This window comes from Podarcis melisellensis, assembly GCF_964234715.1.
Source record: "Podarcis melisellensis genome assembly, chromosome: 1".
Lineage (NCBI taxonomy): Eukaryota > Metazoa > Chordata > Lepidosauria > Squamata > Lacertidae > Podarcis > Podarcis melisellensis.
Genome location: NC_138528.1, coordinates 19547509 through 19563868, shown reverse-complemented (window position 1 = coordinate 19563868; position 16360 = coordinate 19547509). Strand labels below are relative to the sequence as shown.

The 16360-nt window shown below is 42.8% G+C and overlaps 2 protein-coding genes across 4 annotated transcripts in view; one reads left to right on the top strand and one right to left on the bottom strand.

Annotated features, from left to right (window-relative positions):
- Positions 1 to 16360, top strand: part of LOC309378999 (uncharacterized protein) — a gene marked incomplete at its 5' end in the record, with an annotated part of 437816 nt that overhangs the window by 354187 nt on the left and 67269 nt on the right. The window lies entirely within an intron of this gene.
- The window catches only part of ATG2B (autophagy related 2B), a 47143-nt gene continuing 34179 nt past the window's right edge, over positions 3397 to 16360 (bottom strand). For all 3 annotated transcript variants that reach the window (XM_081908366.1, XM_081908364.1, XM_081908365.1), the window contains exons 34-42: positions 15950 to 16051; positions 14377 to 14455; positions 14039 to 14243; positions 12166 to 12235; positions 11234 to 11316; positions 10461 to 10582; positions 10191 to 10345; positions 9249 to 9398; positions 3397 to 8566 (exon numbers count right to left, since the gene is read on the bottom strand). In XM_081908366.1, coding sequence (XP_081764492.1) covers positions 8336 to 8566; positions 9249 to 9398; positions 10191 to 10345; positions 10461 to 10582; positions 11234 to 11316; positions 12166 to 12235; positions 14039 to 14243; positions 14377 to 14455; positions 15950 to 16051 — 1197 coding nt within the window. In that variant the 3' untranslated portion in view covers positions 3397 to 8335. The remainder of the gene's footprint in view (positions 8567 to 9248; positions 9399 to 10190; positions 10346 to 10460; positions 10583 to 11233; positions 11317 to 12165; positions 12236 to 14038; positions 14244 to 14376; positions 14456 to 15949; positions 16052 to 16360) is intronic.

The following is a 16360-nucleotide window of genomic DNA, read 5'->3' as shown; positions in this document are numbered from 1 at the left end:
GAGGACGCCCTCTTGGCCGTTTGCATCGGATCACCCGCCCCCCCTCCCTTTTTATAGGGTGGTTCTTGGGTTCTTTGACCTTGCTATGCCTGTCATGGGGTCGTTCGCCTTGGTGCGGGGGCCTGGTAGGAATTTTGCCATTTGGCTGATTGGCTGTTGCCATTTGGTTTTTGCCTACTGCGTAGCAAATCGTCACAACTTGTAAGGTTGGCGGTTAGGCATTGGTTAAATTGGTTCTTGGAGGGGTAAGGTGCCTATCCCTCCAAATGATGCGAATGGGAATTCCGTTAAAGGAATCCAGGGGCTTGCCATTCTTTCGTCCTTGTCCGTGGTGCCGGGCTTGGGCCGTGCAAGCCCCACCGGAACATGAGGGTGAGCGGTGTTGGACTGATTCCCAGCCTCATTTCTCTCCCAATACTTGTTTCCCACGCTGGCTTCCGAGGTGCCCGGAAGTGCCAGCTCTGTCCTTGGGGGGGCAAGGACAGATAGTCATAACCAATGCCTAAGCAACCACTCACATTTTCTGTATTTTCAATAAAGTTGTGGCCAAAATATGCCAAAAACCTTAAACAAAAATTAACATGTGATGTGTGAATTTTTGGAGGGTGGCACTGTGGAACTCAACACGCAAAGCGGGATATCAAATCCAAACTCTACTTCTTCCAACCTTGAAGGTTTTTAGCAGAGGTTGGATGGTCCCCTGTCATGGTTGCCTTAGCTAAGATTCCTGCATTGCAGGGGGTTGGACTAGATGGCCCTTGGGTCCCTTCTATGATTCTATGACTTCAGCAACCATGACCTTTGCAGATTCAGAGTTAATGCTTTTCGTATGCTTATCACTGCTGTGTGAGGGAGATGATTTTCATTTAACTTTAATATGTTTCTTCATATTGTTGTTGGAGAGGGTTCCAGAAGTCAGTTTGAGTATAGGGAGGCTTGAGCCAAGGAGACGGTTACTGAGCGCCCTCTACTGACTAGAACCATTAGCTGTCAAGGAAAAAAATGGAAATCAAAGTTTCTTAGCGGCACGACGGGTGCCAGAGATCTGCGGGCTGTTTGCTGTAGAAACCTTGCCACTTTAGAGTTATGGAAATTGTAGGGATTCCACAGGGAAACTGTTGTGTAAGACACATACAAGAGCTACAAAGAACTCCTCAAAATTAGGATACAAAGATTGGTACAGTATTTTCATTTCATTTCCTTATTTGAACTTCCAGCCTGCTCTTCGTACACATGATCAGGGTGGGTTACGGAAGTGTATTGAAAGCATTGCAAAATAACTTGTACAGTGGTACCTCAGGTTACATACGCTTCAGGTTACATATGCTTCAGGTTACAGACTCCGCTAACCAGAAATATTACCTCGGGTTAAGAACTTTGCTTCAGGATGAGAACAGAAATCGTGCTCTGGCGGCACGGCAGCAGCAGGAGGCCCCATTAGCTAAAGTGGTGCTTCAGGTTAAGAACAGTTTCAGGTTAAGAACGGACCTCCAGAACGAATTAAGTACTTAACCTGAAGTACCACTGTACATTAAAGAACAACAAAAAACAGCAAATTGAGAAGAGTTGGAAAGGTCCACAAAAGCAATCTAATACAGCTCCCTGCAATGCAGGAATCTTTTGCCCAACACGGGGCTCAAACCCACAACCCTGGGATTAAGAGTTTCGTGCTGTAGTGACAGAGCTATGGATCAAATAGCACAGACAAAGAAAGGGAAGTGGGGTGGGGGTGGGGCTCTTTAGCTAAATGAACCGGTCTTTCTGCTTCCAGCCCCCAATGTGCTTCTGTGGCAATTCTGAGACGTTTGGAGCTTACACTTCATAAGAAGCAGCATCGGCGAACAAACCTCGGCTCGGATGACGACGTGAAAGACTCTGAAGCAAATTGCCTTTGAAGGCCCACTCTCTGGATGTCAGCACGGATCGTCATATTAAATGGTACACGGAGCTTGAGGATATGCTGTGCGGGCTGCACTAGGGGATGCAGGGAAACACGATCCACCAGAATTGCCTCCTGTCAACCCAGCAGTTGGGTTAGGCCAAACAGACAGGGCCCAGTTCAAACTACAATGCCGAGGAAACACCCCCCCCCCCAAAAAATGACTGTTTTTTGCAATCCTTTCCTTGTGGCTTGCATTGCCCTTTTTAAAACAAATAAAGTTGGAATCTGCCACCTTGGTGGTCCCATTCTCAGGAAGTTGCAGGATACAAATTTAGGAATTGCTTTGGTTTGGATCAGTTGTCTGAACAAAAGTTAGTCAACTCACACCAATGAGGCATACACACCAACTCCTCTGTATCGTAGACTCCCACCGCTTAAATGAAAAGTGTCTCCTCCTGATTTTCACAGATTTCCCCATCACATCCCAGGCCTTTACTGAAGGTTCCCCAAGAAAGGCTTTTGGGGTACATGGGCGCTTTCATGGAGAGTAAAAGAAAAAGCCCAACTCTAATCCACTGGCTAGTATCTATTATCATCATTATTATTATTTATTATACCACCCTCAGGTAGCATATAAATACCCACAGGTCTCAGGGCAGTTCACAGAATAAAACCACAATATAAAACCACAAAATATATAATCAAAATCAAAACAGTATCTATCAACACACTTTAACTTACCCTGAAGTTTAGCACTCCGGATAACTGCTCTAGCATTCTAGTGGCTGTCTTCAGGCAATGAAAACTGGTTATCCCTGAAAGGTGTAAATTTGTAGTGCCTGCTTTTAAGCGCAAGACATGGGAGGCCATAAGTAAGCGCAGCAATGAAGCTTTGCTCTCTCAGTTAATCATATCCCCATGTTGTGTGCATCCCCCCCCCCCCGCAAAAAATGTAAAAAAAAATCAAATGACTTATGGGTGATCACCTCAGTCGCTTGAGTGCAGTTAACTGGTTCAGACATGTCTACCTTAATTTCTCATTGATAACTAGCAGCTGTGTGATCACAAGGGGCTGTGGAAACTCAGTGGTGTTTTACAATGTCTGTTTACACATTCCTGTCACCATCTGAGGGTGCAGTCATGGACCAAGGCACACATTTGGGATCCAGCCAATACTGCAGTGTGCTAGTCCTTTGGGCACGTTGTGGGCCTGGACTTTACAGTATATTTGGGAATCTAGTATTTGGGGTGACTTTTGCTAAGAGTCAAAGGGCTGGTTTTGGTTTCCTTATCATATAATTGTAGCGTTCCTGCTGATTTGGATGCTACCAAAGAAAACTGCGGGAGACAGTGGAAGACAGGAGTGCCTGGCGTGCTCTGGTCTGTGGGGTCACGAAGAGTAGGACACGACTAAACGACTAAAGAACAACAAAGGGGGGGAAAGATTGGCTATGTGCATCAAACCTTTTTACAGTTCCAATGATAAGTCGACACAAGAAAACCCACACAAAACATCAGTTTAGACTGTTTATTTTGATGACAGCAGCTGACAAAAAGCATGAATTAATTGCATCGAACAGAACACCGTATTTGTGTAAGGCCTTTACTAGTTGATATACATCAAAATTGGTACCAAGAAACTATGCTGGAAGCATAGCTGGGGGTGGGGGTGGGGACTACAGTGTTTGAAGCCAAATAAGGAAAAAAGACAAAGAGGAAAAAGGACTACAGCAGCTCTCTTCCAGAGTAGCTTCTAGTTTTCGTATGATTCTACAGTTTGGTTTTGCATTTATTTATTTTTTACAATATCAGGCTATATACAAAATTATACCACACAAAGTGAAGTACATGTGTACTAATGAGTTCAACTTGATTTCAAAATGTAAACACAAACCAGCATTTGCAAAAAGTTCCAGTTCCTGTCAGAATCGTAAGCTGTAGAAGGCTGGTGATGGACGAGGCAAGGTTATAAACAACAGCAATTCAAGAGAACGTATACCCGCATGTTTGTCACTGTCGAAAAATACTCTATTGCTACGAGGCCTGGCATGTTTCACATGTAAAACAGATTTCTACTAAATTAACCACTTCTTCCTAGTTTACAAATACAGTACGTAGAAAAAGAATGAGGTGTCCCATTGGCAGGCTGTCTAGCTCAAGTCCGTTTCCAAGAGATTCGGATACTTTTACATCAGCAGCTGCTGATATATAGAGCTTCAAGGATGCAGCTTACGGTTTATAATGTTCACTAAATGATGGTTAATGCAACGTAATATTAATCCAAAATCAAAAGAACACCAGCTCACAGCAAAGCGTTAGGGACAGGCAAGAAAGATAGCATATGAAGCAGAGAGGGAAGGAAAGTAGCAAAGAACTAGCCTGAGTAGTAGTTGAAGAAGCTGAAGGGATGGTTGACTGAAAGTGTCAAAGGCAGGAAGCAAACTAGAGCGACATGTTAGTGGCCCACTTTCAAAGTGTTAATTCCTGCCTTGAGCTGAATGTGGTGCTGTAACCCATTCTACCAGCCCTGCAAGCCAAAGGTAAACCTTTTCTGTGTCACCTTTCTCATAGTCAAGGAGGACTGTGGTGGCAGTTGGTTTTTAGAAGGAAAAGAGGGGTTTCTAGCTAGGAAAGCACGTTCACAAGATACCACAACTGTGTGCAAATGATGCCTGAGCAAAACTGGGACTGTGCAAGACTTTTGATGTGAACTCATTGGAGAAGAGCCATAGCTTAGCATAAGAACATCTGCTTTGCATGCAGAAGGTGCCAGTTTCAGTTGCTGGCATCTCCACTCTTCGAAAGCTAGATGGACTTGGTATGAAGCAGCTTCCTATGTTCCTCTGCCATTGCAAAACAGACACTCCCACAGATCATCTATGTGAAGCAACTGGGTTTAATTGTACATATTATTTTACACCGACATAGAACACCTTGCCTTCTGCAAAGTAGCAAGTTGCAAAATGTTAGTCATTTGGTTCTTATATGTTCCAGAAAAGAATATGTTCTTGACACTTCCTTCTGTTGATCAAGGGAAACAGATAGGGTATCAGCAACTACCAGAAGGATGTAGACACATATTGCAACCTGCCTGAATCAGGACACTGAATACACAATGGTTGCACGAGTTAACCACTCCAAACCAGCTGCATTGGGATCTAAATGCAAGGGCTTGCATGTAGCTTCTTTTCCTCTGGAGAAGTTTTCAAAAGTTGGTTCAAAATCTGTTTCTACACCTAGATCAGCACCCAATGGGCCATTACCATGCTAAAATCTCACTGACTCATTACCAGTTTTCCTTCTCGTGTTGCAGACATTAGACTACCACGAAGGCTTTGGCGCAGTTGGCTAGAGGCTAACGAAGGAGCTCCGATGAGAAGCTACTCGAGTTGAATCGGCACAAATTAGCTTTCAACCCTGGTTCTTCTGCATTTGACCATTTGTGTCACACAGTCAAGAGATCTAGACCAAGTGGCACCACTTATTTAAAATGTGTACTTTAGATTAATGCATCTTCTTTTGCCTTTTCTGCACAGCACTGTATTGAGAAATGTGGGGTATTCTTATTGGATGGACATGTTAAAGGAAATTTATGATGGGATGGTTTGGTCTATCTGTTTACTTGACGAGAAGCCTGTAAGTGCCACTGTTCCTTTATCTTCAGTGCATGTGATGGAAGAGCAGATAAAGCACCTGCAGGGTCAGCAAACTTTTTCAGCTGGAGGCCGGTCCACTGTCCCTCAGACCTTGTGGGGGGCCAGACAATATATTTTTTGGGGGGTGGAATGAACAAATTCCTATGCCCCACAGATAACCCAGAGATGCATTTTAAATAAAAGGACACATTCTACTCATGTAAAAACACCAGGCAGGCCCCACAAATAACCCAGAGATGCATTTTTAATAAAAGGACACATTCTACTCATGTAAAAACACACTGATTCCTGAACCATCCGCGGGCCGGATTTGGAAGGTGACTGGGCCGGATCCGGCCCCCGGGCCTTGGTTTGCCTACCCATGACCTAAAGGGAAACTGGCAAATAAGAAACAGCATTGCTTTGCCTTTGCAAAAAAGGCATCACAATACACAAAGCGCAACAGGCTGAATAATAATAACCGTAAACATTTTATTGGTTATTTCCTAACGTAAAGGTCTAGCCCAGCATGTGCAATATATACAGTTCATATGTACGGTATATACTGTACAATAAAATGTTTACAGTTATTATTGTTCAGCCTGTTGCGCTTTGTGTATTGTGATAACTGTATTTGCGTAGCAAGGTATCGAATATGTTTTGCAAAAAAGGCAGCAACACACCAACGTGCTATTTCTGCAATAAATATCAATTAGCATTTTGATTTAAGTCCTTCGTAGTAATGTCTGTTTGTTAATGGAAGCACTCCCAAGAAGGCAGGCAGTCTGATTCTTCTTATGCACTGTGGGTCTAATCTTTAAGTTGTTCTAGGTCCAGCCATCTGTATCAATTACTACCATTATTTAAGCTGCAAAATACTGCCCACAGTGCACTCAGGACAAGTGAAACTGTGTTTATTCCCAACACATCAGTAAATGTATTGACTTTACTTCTTCTCAACTCATTGTCATCATGTTAACATAGCAATCAGCAATGTGAAGTGGAGAAAGATTACTTGGCATTAAGTGCTGTTAGACAAGGTGCCCAGAACATCCATCCTAATAACTTGGGTGAAATTCGTAAGTAACTTAAGTTAGGGATGGGCTATATTTTGAACCAAAAATAAATAATCCAGGGTCATAGTGTCAAATGGCATGCATACAGAGCCACGGTATCCCAAAGGAAAGAAAGATGGGGAATGAATGCTGTAAACACTTGTAGCCAATGTCAGAAATAAAAATACTAGCCTCAGAAGAGTGGGGTAGATTGCAATTTCCCTTGTACATTAGAGCAGGGGTGAGGAACCAAAATATCTGGAGGGTCAAAGATTCCCTACCCCTGGTTTAGAGACAGCTGATTGTAATGTTATTGCTTAGCTTACTGGTGCTTGTTCTTTGCTCTATTAGCACCTATCTCCAAATATCTCACTCATTCACCCAAACACTAGCTGGATACCTCTGCCCAGAGGACCTTTATTCAAATGTACACATTGCTTTTAACTATGTTAAGAAAGCAGCTTTTAAATGACAGCAACTTATTTCATTGCTGAATGTCTCCATGAAGAACCCCAAAATGCAGAGTTTATTTTGAAGAAGCTGCAGTTGCCACTGTGTGCCAGAAAAGAAGCTTAATATGAATCTGCATATCCTTCTCAGGGTACAATATTTCTGAGCTCTGTTTCCAATGAAAAAGTGTACACAAATTAGGTTTTGGAATCAAATAAGAACATTAAGATCACAGTAGAACAGCAGCTTGTCAAATCAATCAAAAAATATTCTGATATCTGAACAAGTTTTAAATAACTTTGCTGTGAAAATTGGAAAAAATGACTATCAAGATGTAACTTGCATAGCATTTAAACTGAATGAACTCATCTCAACATATACAAGTCCCAATATTCCTTTCACAAGACACCTTTCCCCACAAACTGTATTCTCTGTGTGTGTATTCAGAACCAACCGCTCACTAGACCCCTTTTTCCTATGCAGCAATCTGAATAACTGCAAGCACTGCAATCCATTTTTAATGTCACTGATGATCTTGTAGTGTTCTGCCCCTTTAAGTGATTTGCATAAGTTTTAAAACTACGTAAGGACAAAATGCACATTTATTAACAACTATTTTAAAAAGGCAATATACAGGCAAAATTCTTTAAAGTGCAACACAACAGAACATGTCTGCAACATTCAGATTGCTCAAATCTCCACAAAAGGAGGAATTCATTATGAAGGGGAAACAATTAGTGTCCACAGTTGTCTGAAAACAATTTTCTGACCAGGTATCAAGACAGATTGTCCTCGTTGCTAAGTGCCACATGTGAGACACTCACAATTAGCAAAATAATTGAAATCCCCTTTTCCTTTTAGTATCCTGTAGTGTCCATGTCTCACGCCAGACATCAACCCTGTTACAGAAGGGCACTAATGTAACCCTTTGCTTTTTTAAACATATTTCAACCATGGTTGGGGAACCCCTTTATATACATGTAGACTGATAAGTATGGGAAGTGTGGTTGCTTCAAAAGAAGGACAAAAATACCCTGCCAACAACAAATATCAAGATACCACGGAGGACATAGCGCCCAGTCTAAAGCAAGCATTTTCCTGGATTTGGCCGTAATATTTTTTTTGAAGGTGCCACTCCATTTGGCACTGACCAAACTTGCTTTCAGGTTTTGCCATCAATTTGCTTTCCAATCGCTTGTGTTCCTGAGATAAGCATATTAAAAGGATACGTCCCATCTAAAGCTGCCATGAGGATAAACGATTTATGCTTCCAGTTTCCCAGTGTCTGTACGTCAAACACGCTTTTAAAGCTATCAGTCCTCTCCAAGGCGCCACTTCTGGGACTCTTCCTGACGCACGTCGGGCCTGATTTGGTTTCTCATGCCGCCCAACACATTTGATGTCGCCTCCGTTGCCATTATGAGAGGTTTCACCACAGTTGGCGGGATCTGGCGGAGGACACCTCCCACCGCTCCAGTGACTCCTCTGTTCTCATGTTCTCGAGCAGCAGTTTCATAGATGGTATGCGCCGTATCGGTAATCCCCTTAAGAGAGTCCCAGACACACAAAACAGAGTGTTAAGAACTGCACCATCTCCCTTCAGTGAAGTAAACTGCTTGGGGAAGGGGGGGCGGCGGTGGGTTGGGTCATCAGTCTTTATAAGCCCCAGGATCCCTGTCAATTACATCCCATTATTCACCACAATGAAACAGGGAAGCCCTTCCCACAGAGCAGCAAAACGGCGAATTCAGTTCTTGCAGACCCACACTGGCTAAGTAGCTTGATGCCCACGTGAGTCGCCTAAGCTCCAGAAGCTGGTTTCAAGGCGAGTAGATACAACCAGTGGTGAAATGCAGTGTGTGGCCTGCTGGGCCACACATTGGGAAGAAACAAAATGTCAAGCATGGATTTAAATCTGTTCCTAGTCGTGGAAAGAAACCAACGACAGAGCAATCAGAGCCAGTTAGGGGTTCCAGCGCGTCACAAAGGGCAGCTGAAATACCACATTCCACAGATACCAAGCAACTGCAACCCTCTCTTGGGTGTCGACCTGAGAAACCAACATGGAGAAAATACCACTCCCCTAAGGAGAATTAAAATTATTGTGCAAAAAAATGAAGGATATATAGCTTCATTAAAGCCATAGCAATATCCTAAAAATGGCATCTATCCCTCCCTCAGTGAATGCAATGCAGATGGCCAGAAGACAATGGTAATGCTCCTTACCTCTTTTACAACGCTGTATGCTTTGGCCACACCTTCACGAAGGTCCACAGGTTGATGAGCCAGGCGGTAGCGAGAAAATCGTTTGATCTTCTTTGTCTCAATTAAACTAGGCCCGGGGGAAACCATGTCATAAGCTGTTTCTGCAGCTGCCTAAGTATCAGTTTCAATAAATAAATCAAAAACACATTCTTTTATCACGTGTGGTGAGCCAGTAAAAACCTAGATATGGCCATAATATCCAATTATTTGTACATTATGATAAGCCTCCTAGCTTTTTAAAACACAAGCCAATGCTAAATATTAAGAATACATTCTCATCTCCCAGGGCTCCTTGTAATCTATCTATCCACTCCTGCCGATTCCCAACATACACTAAGACATGGTCCAAAAAAGAGCAAATTCAAAGGGACCAATTAGAGCACACCTTCATTTTCTCTCAACTAAGTTAATTATTTACATTCACTTCTGTAGGGATATAATATTTCTTGGGGGTATTACTGTGGTGTGGATAAAATCAGTCTTTCATCTCCAACCCTATGCTACCTGGGCTCTGTTGACATGATTTCCACGGGGAGCTGCAATACGCATTCCCACAGTCTCTTTACAATATATAAGCCCTCCTCTCTCACACAACGCCTGCTGCATCTACAGATATTTTGCCAGCAATGAATAGACATGACTTCCAAAGGGAAAAAACCCCCAGTGTGTTCAGATTTCAGCATCATGCCTAACTCTTTAAAATGCTATTCCAAATACCAAGCTACCGAAACATCACAGGCCACACCTTCCCTCCTCTTAATTAAGGATGAAACAAGAGAGATCTCAGTTAGCAATGTAATTGTAGGCTTTAGTTGACTTCTGAAACCATTTCCCAAAATCTTGTTTGCTTCAAATAAGATTAGAACTCCTTTGCCTATCCCCATCGATAAAGGGAAAACATACCTGTATGGTCTGAACCATTCTGTTTGTCAGTTCCAACGCTGCCATTGCAGTAGATGTACCAAAAGAAGCTGCACCTCTCTGAAAGCCTCTTACAATGCGGCCGTCTTTCCGGTATTGTTCTATTGGTAACCACACCAAGTCTTTTAGACCCTGCACTGTAATTAAAGATAGCATGCCATGGATAATCGATCAGGAAAAATATTCATTCATATGAATACATGTGCATAGAATAAAAAACAGAGAGGCTTAAAAAATACTGCAGGAACGTACCTAATTGAACCAATGAATGCATTGGCCCGACTCCTCCTAGAATACCTGGTAGCTGGTTTTTCTTGATGTCGTTAATCCATTCTGAGATGGCGTAAGAGAAAAGCTTATCCACACCTAGCAACCTGTGTGTGTACAAAAGTAACATTTTGTTACCTAAAGAATGATAGGAAGGTATGATGGAGAGACTACATCACTTATTGCTACTAAAATCTGTGAATTACTTTGGCCAGTTACCAACCAAACAGTTCTGCTAGAGCAAGCACCTTTGGCTGCGCTACAGAACTTGCTTCCCTCTCCATGTGCACCTCTAAATATGTTTTGCGGTTCCCCCCGCTCTCTGGGGCAATTTAGGGGGCACACAGGGGTTTCACAGAGACAGGAGAGGGAGGGAAAGTTCAGCTTTGCAGCCCAAAGTGCTTGAACTAGTGAAATTGTTCTGTTTGTCTTTCCTTCACAGCAAACACAGGGCAGGAGTCACCTCACCAGCCCCGTCAGCAGAAGTCCTGCTCAAGGACTTCCGCCCTCATGCTTTCCTCCCTCTGTGCACCCCCCCCCAAATTGTCTTAGTGGTTTCAAGAGAACCCGCAGAACGGTGCACAGGGGGAGGCGAGTGGGGATAGTTCTGTATAGCAAGTTGTAATGCTTGTACAGATAGAACCATTGGAAGAGTGCAACACTGAATTCCACCCACCATTACAATGCTCGGTGTTGGTTTTCCTGGAAGAGACAGTCTAACACCCAGCAACTCCATTAGAACAACTGGGGAAACTTACCCATGTCTATAGCAAAGCCTCTTCAGTTTCAATTCTGAGCAGTTTAACTGAGCAAGCCCAATCAGAATCCCAGCTAATGTACCCTGAAAGTTAAAAGGGTCAAACAGTTCATAAGCAGCAAATAAAGACCAAAGTATTCTTGACTGCTTTTCATCATTTCTTTACTAAATTAACTATATTTATAAGCTGCCTCCCAAAATAAAGTCCCTGGGTGTTGTATAGAAAAGTAATGCTAGAATAAGACTTCACAATAAGCTTCAGAAAGTCGATTGGCGCAAAAGTCAAACGCAAAAGATAATAAAAACGGAATAAAATACAACCAAAAGCATAGAAGCTGGCATCACCATCAAGTTACAGGAGGTCAGAAGCCACCAACCATAACAACAGGGACTAAAGTACATGATCTTAAATGGCCTGAGAGAACAAAGGCAGTCTAGGCCTGGCACTGAAAGGACAACTTTAGCTTTCCTAGAGTAAGTATTCCACAGCCATCACTATGAGGGCCCACCAATGAAATTATGCCTGTTTTGCGGTTAGGTATGTAAGTTTTACCAAAAGGTCTTTCACTACTACCTACTGCAGAATGCCATCTGAAATTTGATTGCATATTGGGTTCTGGCTGCTTTAATGAAAGTTAAACTTTAATGCAAGTTGCCTGCAGTGAACAAGAATCTCCTCCAGGTGACAAAGCAGAAAGTTGGTGATTTTATTTTTTAAACCACAAATGACCCTCAAAATGGATGTGTGGGCGAATGGACTGGTAAGAATCTTTGCAGGCTACCAGCTCTTCTGGACTTATTTGCAAGACCGTAAGTTTAGCAATCTTTTGATTTATTTGAAGATTTTGAGCATAAACGTTTCATCTTTCCAAAATAAAGAACTATTGAATGTGACACTCCGAAAGGCTAATTTTATCAACAATGTCAACTAACCTGATCCATAGAAACATGCTTGCCATGGTAATCAAGACGTATTGGAACTTCTGATGTAAATCGAAATTCTCTAAAAAGAAAAATACGTTGATAACATGTTACATAGAAATAAAGATTGGGATCAATAGATAAAAGCTAAGATGGTAAAAAGTAAAACTAACATCCCTGAGCTCCACATTTTTTTTAGGATCACTAACCTCCTCCTATACAGTGGTGCCCCGCAAGACGAAATTAATTCGTTCCGCAATTTTTGTCGTCTAGCGAATTTTTCGTCTTGCGAAGCACGAAATCCCATAGGAATGCATTGAAAATCAATTAATGCGTTCCTATGGTCAAAAAAAGTCTAAACAAAGCCAAATTTGGTACAACAACAGTTTATTAACTGCTCTTTAAAGTCACACATACTGTAAAGAGCAGTTCAAAAACTGAAGGGAAAATAAATTAACTTTATAAACAAAACATGTCTTTGTTTTTAGACGTCGCGAGACGTTTTCGTCTTGCGAAGCAAGCCCATAGGGGAAATTCGTCTTGCGAGGCAAATCGAAAACGGAAAAACCTTTCGTCTAGCGAGTTTTTTGTCTTGCGAGGCATTCGTCTTGCGAGGTACCACTGTATTTGCTAAATCCCCAACTTCATAGGGGATTTAAAAGTTGCCAGACCTACTGGTCATCTTAATCTCACAAGATCCAGTCTCATACTTCTATTCTTTTTGATAATGTTTATACTCAGAAAAGTTAACTTTAGGAAAATTAAAGTGCAGTTCTACTGTGCAGCATTTTTAAGAATACAGTCATACCTTGGATCTTGAACGACTTAGTTGCTGAACGTTTGGCTCCCGAACGACTGAAAACCGGAAGTGAGTGTTCTGGTTTCTGAACTTTTATTGGAAGCCAAACATCTGACGGGGCTTCTGAGTCTTCCGATTGGCTGCAGGAGCTTCCTGCAGCCAATCAGAAGCCACACTTTGGTTTCTGAGTGTTTCGGAAGTCGAACAAACTTCCGAAACTGATTCTGTTCGACTTCCAAGGTATGACGGTACTACATGCAAGCAAGGCTTGGTCCTGTGAAGGAAACTTGTATTTCCTACTATCATTTTAGTTTAGCATCAGATGAAAACAGTCACATAATATACACTGTGGGGGAAGTATATACACATAATATACATTGCAGGGGATGAGCTTAAACATCAGGTGGGCAACCTTTTTACCCCCAGGAGCTACTTTCCAGTGGATGGGACCAGACTCAGTGGTAAGTGTGGCTAAGGCTGAAATCTCCCACACCCCTTTTTACATTAATGAGTGTTTGTTTAATACACACATCCTTTCCAACCTTACACAGAAGGCACAAAGACAAACAACTGCCCCCTTACATGCAGGTGCATTTACGTGCGCACACGCAGTCTTCCACTTCTCTCTTTTTCACCCACTAACACACACTAATCACTCAGTATCAATGCAGTCAAGATCAGGGATGCTATTTACAGTGCAAGGACCATGATCCTTACCCCACTGCCCATGGATAGCCTTACATATGCAGGTGGTTCCTTATATATACATGCATATATGCTTTGCTACACATATAGAGTTCTGGACTGGGGCTACAGATGGAAGAAGTCCACTGATTATAAAATAGATGCTTCTGGACTGCAGAAATTAGGAGTTTACCAAATGAGTGAAATAAGAGGTGACTGTAACTTCTCTAGACTAGAGCATCTCATGGATCTAAGGTGGTGGTAGGGGGGAATCTGTGGTCCTCCAGATGTTGCTCAACTACAGCTCCCATCATTCTTGCCCATTGGTCATGCATGCTGTGGCTGATGGGAGCCGGAATCCAACAGCACCCGAAGCCACCTGTGATCTACGTCTCAAGGTACCTGAAAAAGATTGGCTGGTCACTGAATGGTGCCTCTTCGTGCGCAAAATTATGGTCATCCCCATTGAGCATATCCACAGAATCGACACTTCCGTTCTGGCTTGCTCGCTTGTGTAAGGAGAAAGAAATGACTGGACTTGGCTCTTTGAAACTGCTGTGGTGCCTGGGCAAGGTACATGTCACATCTGCACCAGGAGGCTTCTTAACTGCAAACAGATAAATAAACGAATGCTGAAATCTAAGGCTGCCTGCCAATGAAAGAGTTATTTGTTTGCAGCTCTGCTGTCCATGTATATGTTTCTATGAATTCATTACCAAAAAAAAGGACAAATTATTTACCCTCGGGATCTGGAGTCATTAGGACTTCTACTTCTGTAGACAGGCTAGTGAAAAAATCCTTCAAGAAAAACAGGGCATCCTGAAACATAAAAGTAGCATATAAATCACAAACAAGCGAAACCGCCTTATATACCAGGGGTGGATAAACTGTGGCCCTCCAGATGTTACTGAAATACAACTCCCATTACCTTTGGGTGATTGGCTATGCTGCCTGAGACTGATGGGAGCTGTGGTTCAGCAACGTCAGGCTAGACACAGCTTGACCATCCCGGTTAAGACACTTTTTTGAGTTCAACAGAAGGAAGGGATAAGAGAAAGTGTTTTCGCATTTTTATATACATCACGCACGCCTATAATAAGCCAATCTTCTGCCATGATAAAAAGGGGAATGCAGAGAAAAGGAATGGATTATTCTGACACAGGCTGGCTCAATTCTCAATGGCTCCCATCAACATCTATGGGTGAGAGTAAATGGGCTGCCAGCCAGGCAAGTTGAGAAAGAGCAAAACAGGCCCTCAGGCAGCTACTGGCTCCATGAGTGGAAGGGTTAGGTTGAGTTGCGGTGGTTTCCCATGAGCCCCTTTTACTTTCTCCTATGCTTTCTGTCAGGGAACTGCCATCGGAGCCAGAGGCGGAGGGAAGGCTCCATAGGGATGCTGGAGAGGGTCCCAGTAGGGAGAGAGGCAGCCCATCTGCTGGGGAAGGAAATCAGCGTAGCACCAGTGGAGAAGGGGGGCAGAAGGGGGAATCGGCGAGGGGGCTCCAGGACTCCTCGCCGGAGACCAGCGGGGAGAGCACGGGTCCTCCGCTGCCCACACCCTCTCTGTGCAGAAGACTTCCGTGCAGGGAGAGTAGGCGGAGACTAGGCGTCAAAGAACTTCTTTGCTGGAAGAAGTTCAAGAAACGCCCACTGACGGATTCTGCCAGCGATTGAGATAGCCACGGGTGAGAGGCTGTCCAGACAAAAAGGGTTCACCCAGGTAACCTAGCCAGGAGTGGCGACAACTTACGCATGAGCAACCCCTAGAACCATTACACTTTCCATTCATATTGAGGAAAATAAAAGTGCTGCATCTAGAAGCACTGTTGCAATGAAGGCAAAAGATCCTTACTGCCTGTCAGTAAGTGGACCACACAAGCAGGTGCAAAGATACACTGTGCACAAGGCACAAAAATACACACTGAACATACATCCCTGGAGGAACCTCCATCCATAAATACCCTGCCCACCATGATTATGAGATTTTCTCCAATGATTAACAAAAACATTTTGGCTATAAGTTGTTTTGGGTTACCTTTGGCAAGAGAAAACAACCAATAAATTCAATAAATAGCAACAACAACAATCTGTACTTCATAAATGGTTCTCTTTCTTCCACCAAAGCAAGCTACTTATGCAATAACGGTAACTTTGCACAACTATAGTTGCAAACTTAATCAAATCACAACTTTGCAATTCACACCCACAAAATGTTTACAACAGATTATAGGAATGAGTGATTAAGGAATCATTACACTGCATAAATTCTATATATATATATATTTCCTAAGAAGTGTTGCTTGCTAAACCAACCTGGTCAATGTTGAGACGAAGTGGCATTAATGACACTCGCAAACAACACTCCTGGGGTGATCTGCCAGACTCTGGACGAACATGCAAAGCTTTGACCGTCAACTGAAGTAACAAGTGAAGAGAGAAAGAACAGCTGAATAAAAATGAACGTATATTTGCGAATTGCTCTGACAGCATATATAAAAGATAAATAATCTTTACAGCAGAATCATTACTGATATGTTTCTAAGTGGGTGTTTTGAACTTGTGTCAAAATTGCTGTCACTCTAATTCAATGCAACATGCAGTAAAGGTTGCAGCCATTGTGTATGTGAATTTTTATGGACTGTTTTTCAAGTCCCAGTGGAGGTCAGACACAACTTTAGTGGAACACATACTTCTATGCTGCATGTGGACGCCGCATCTATTCTC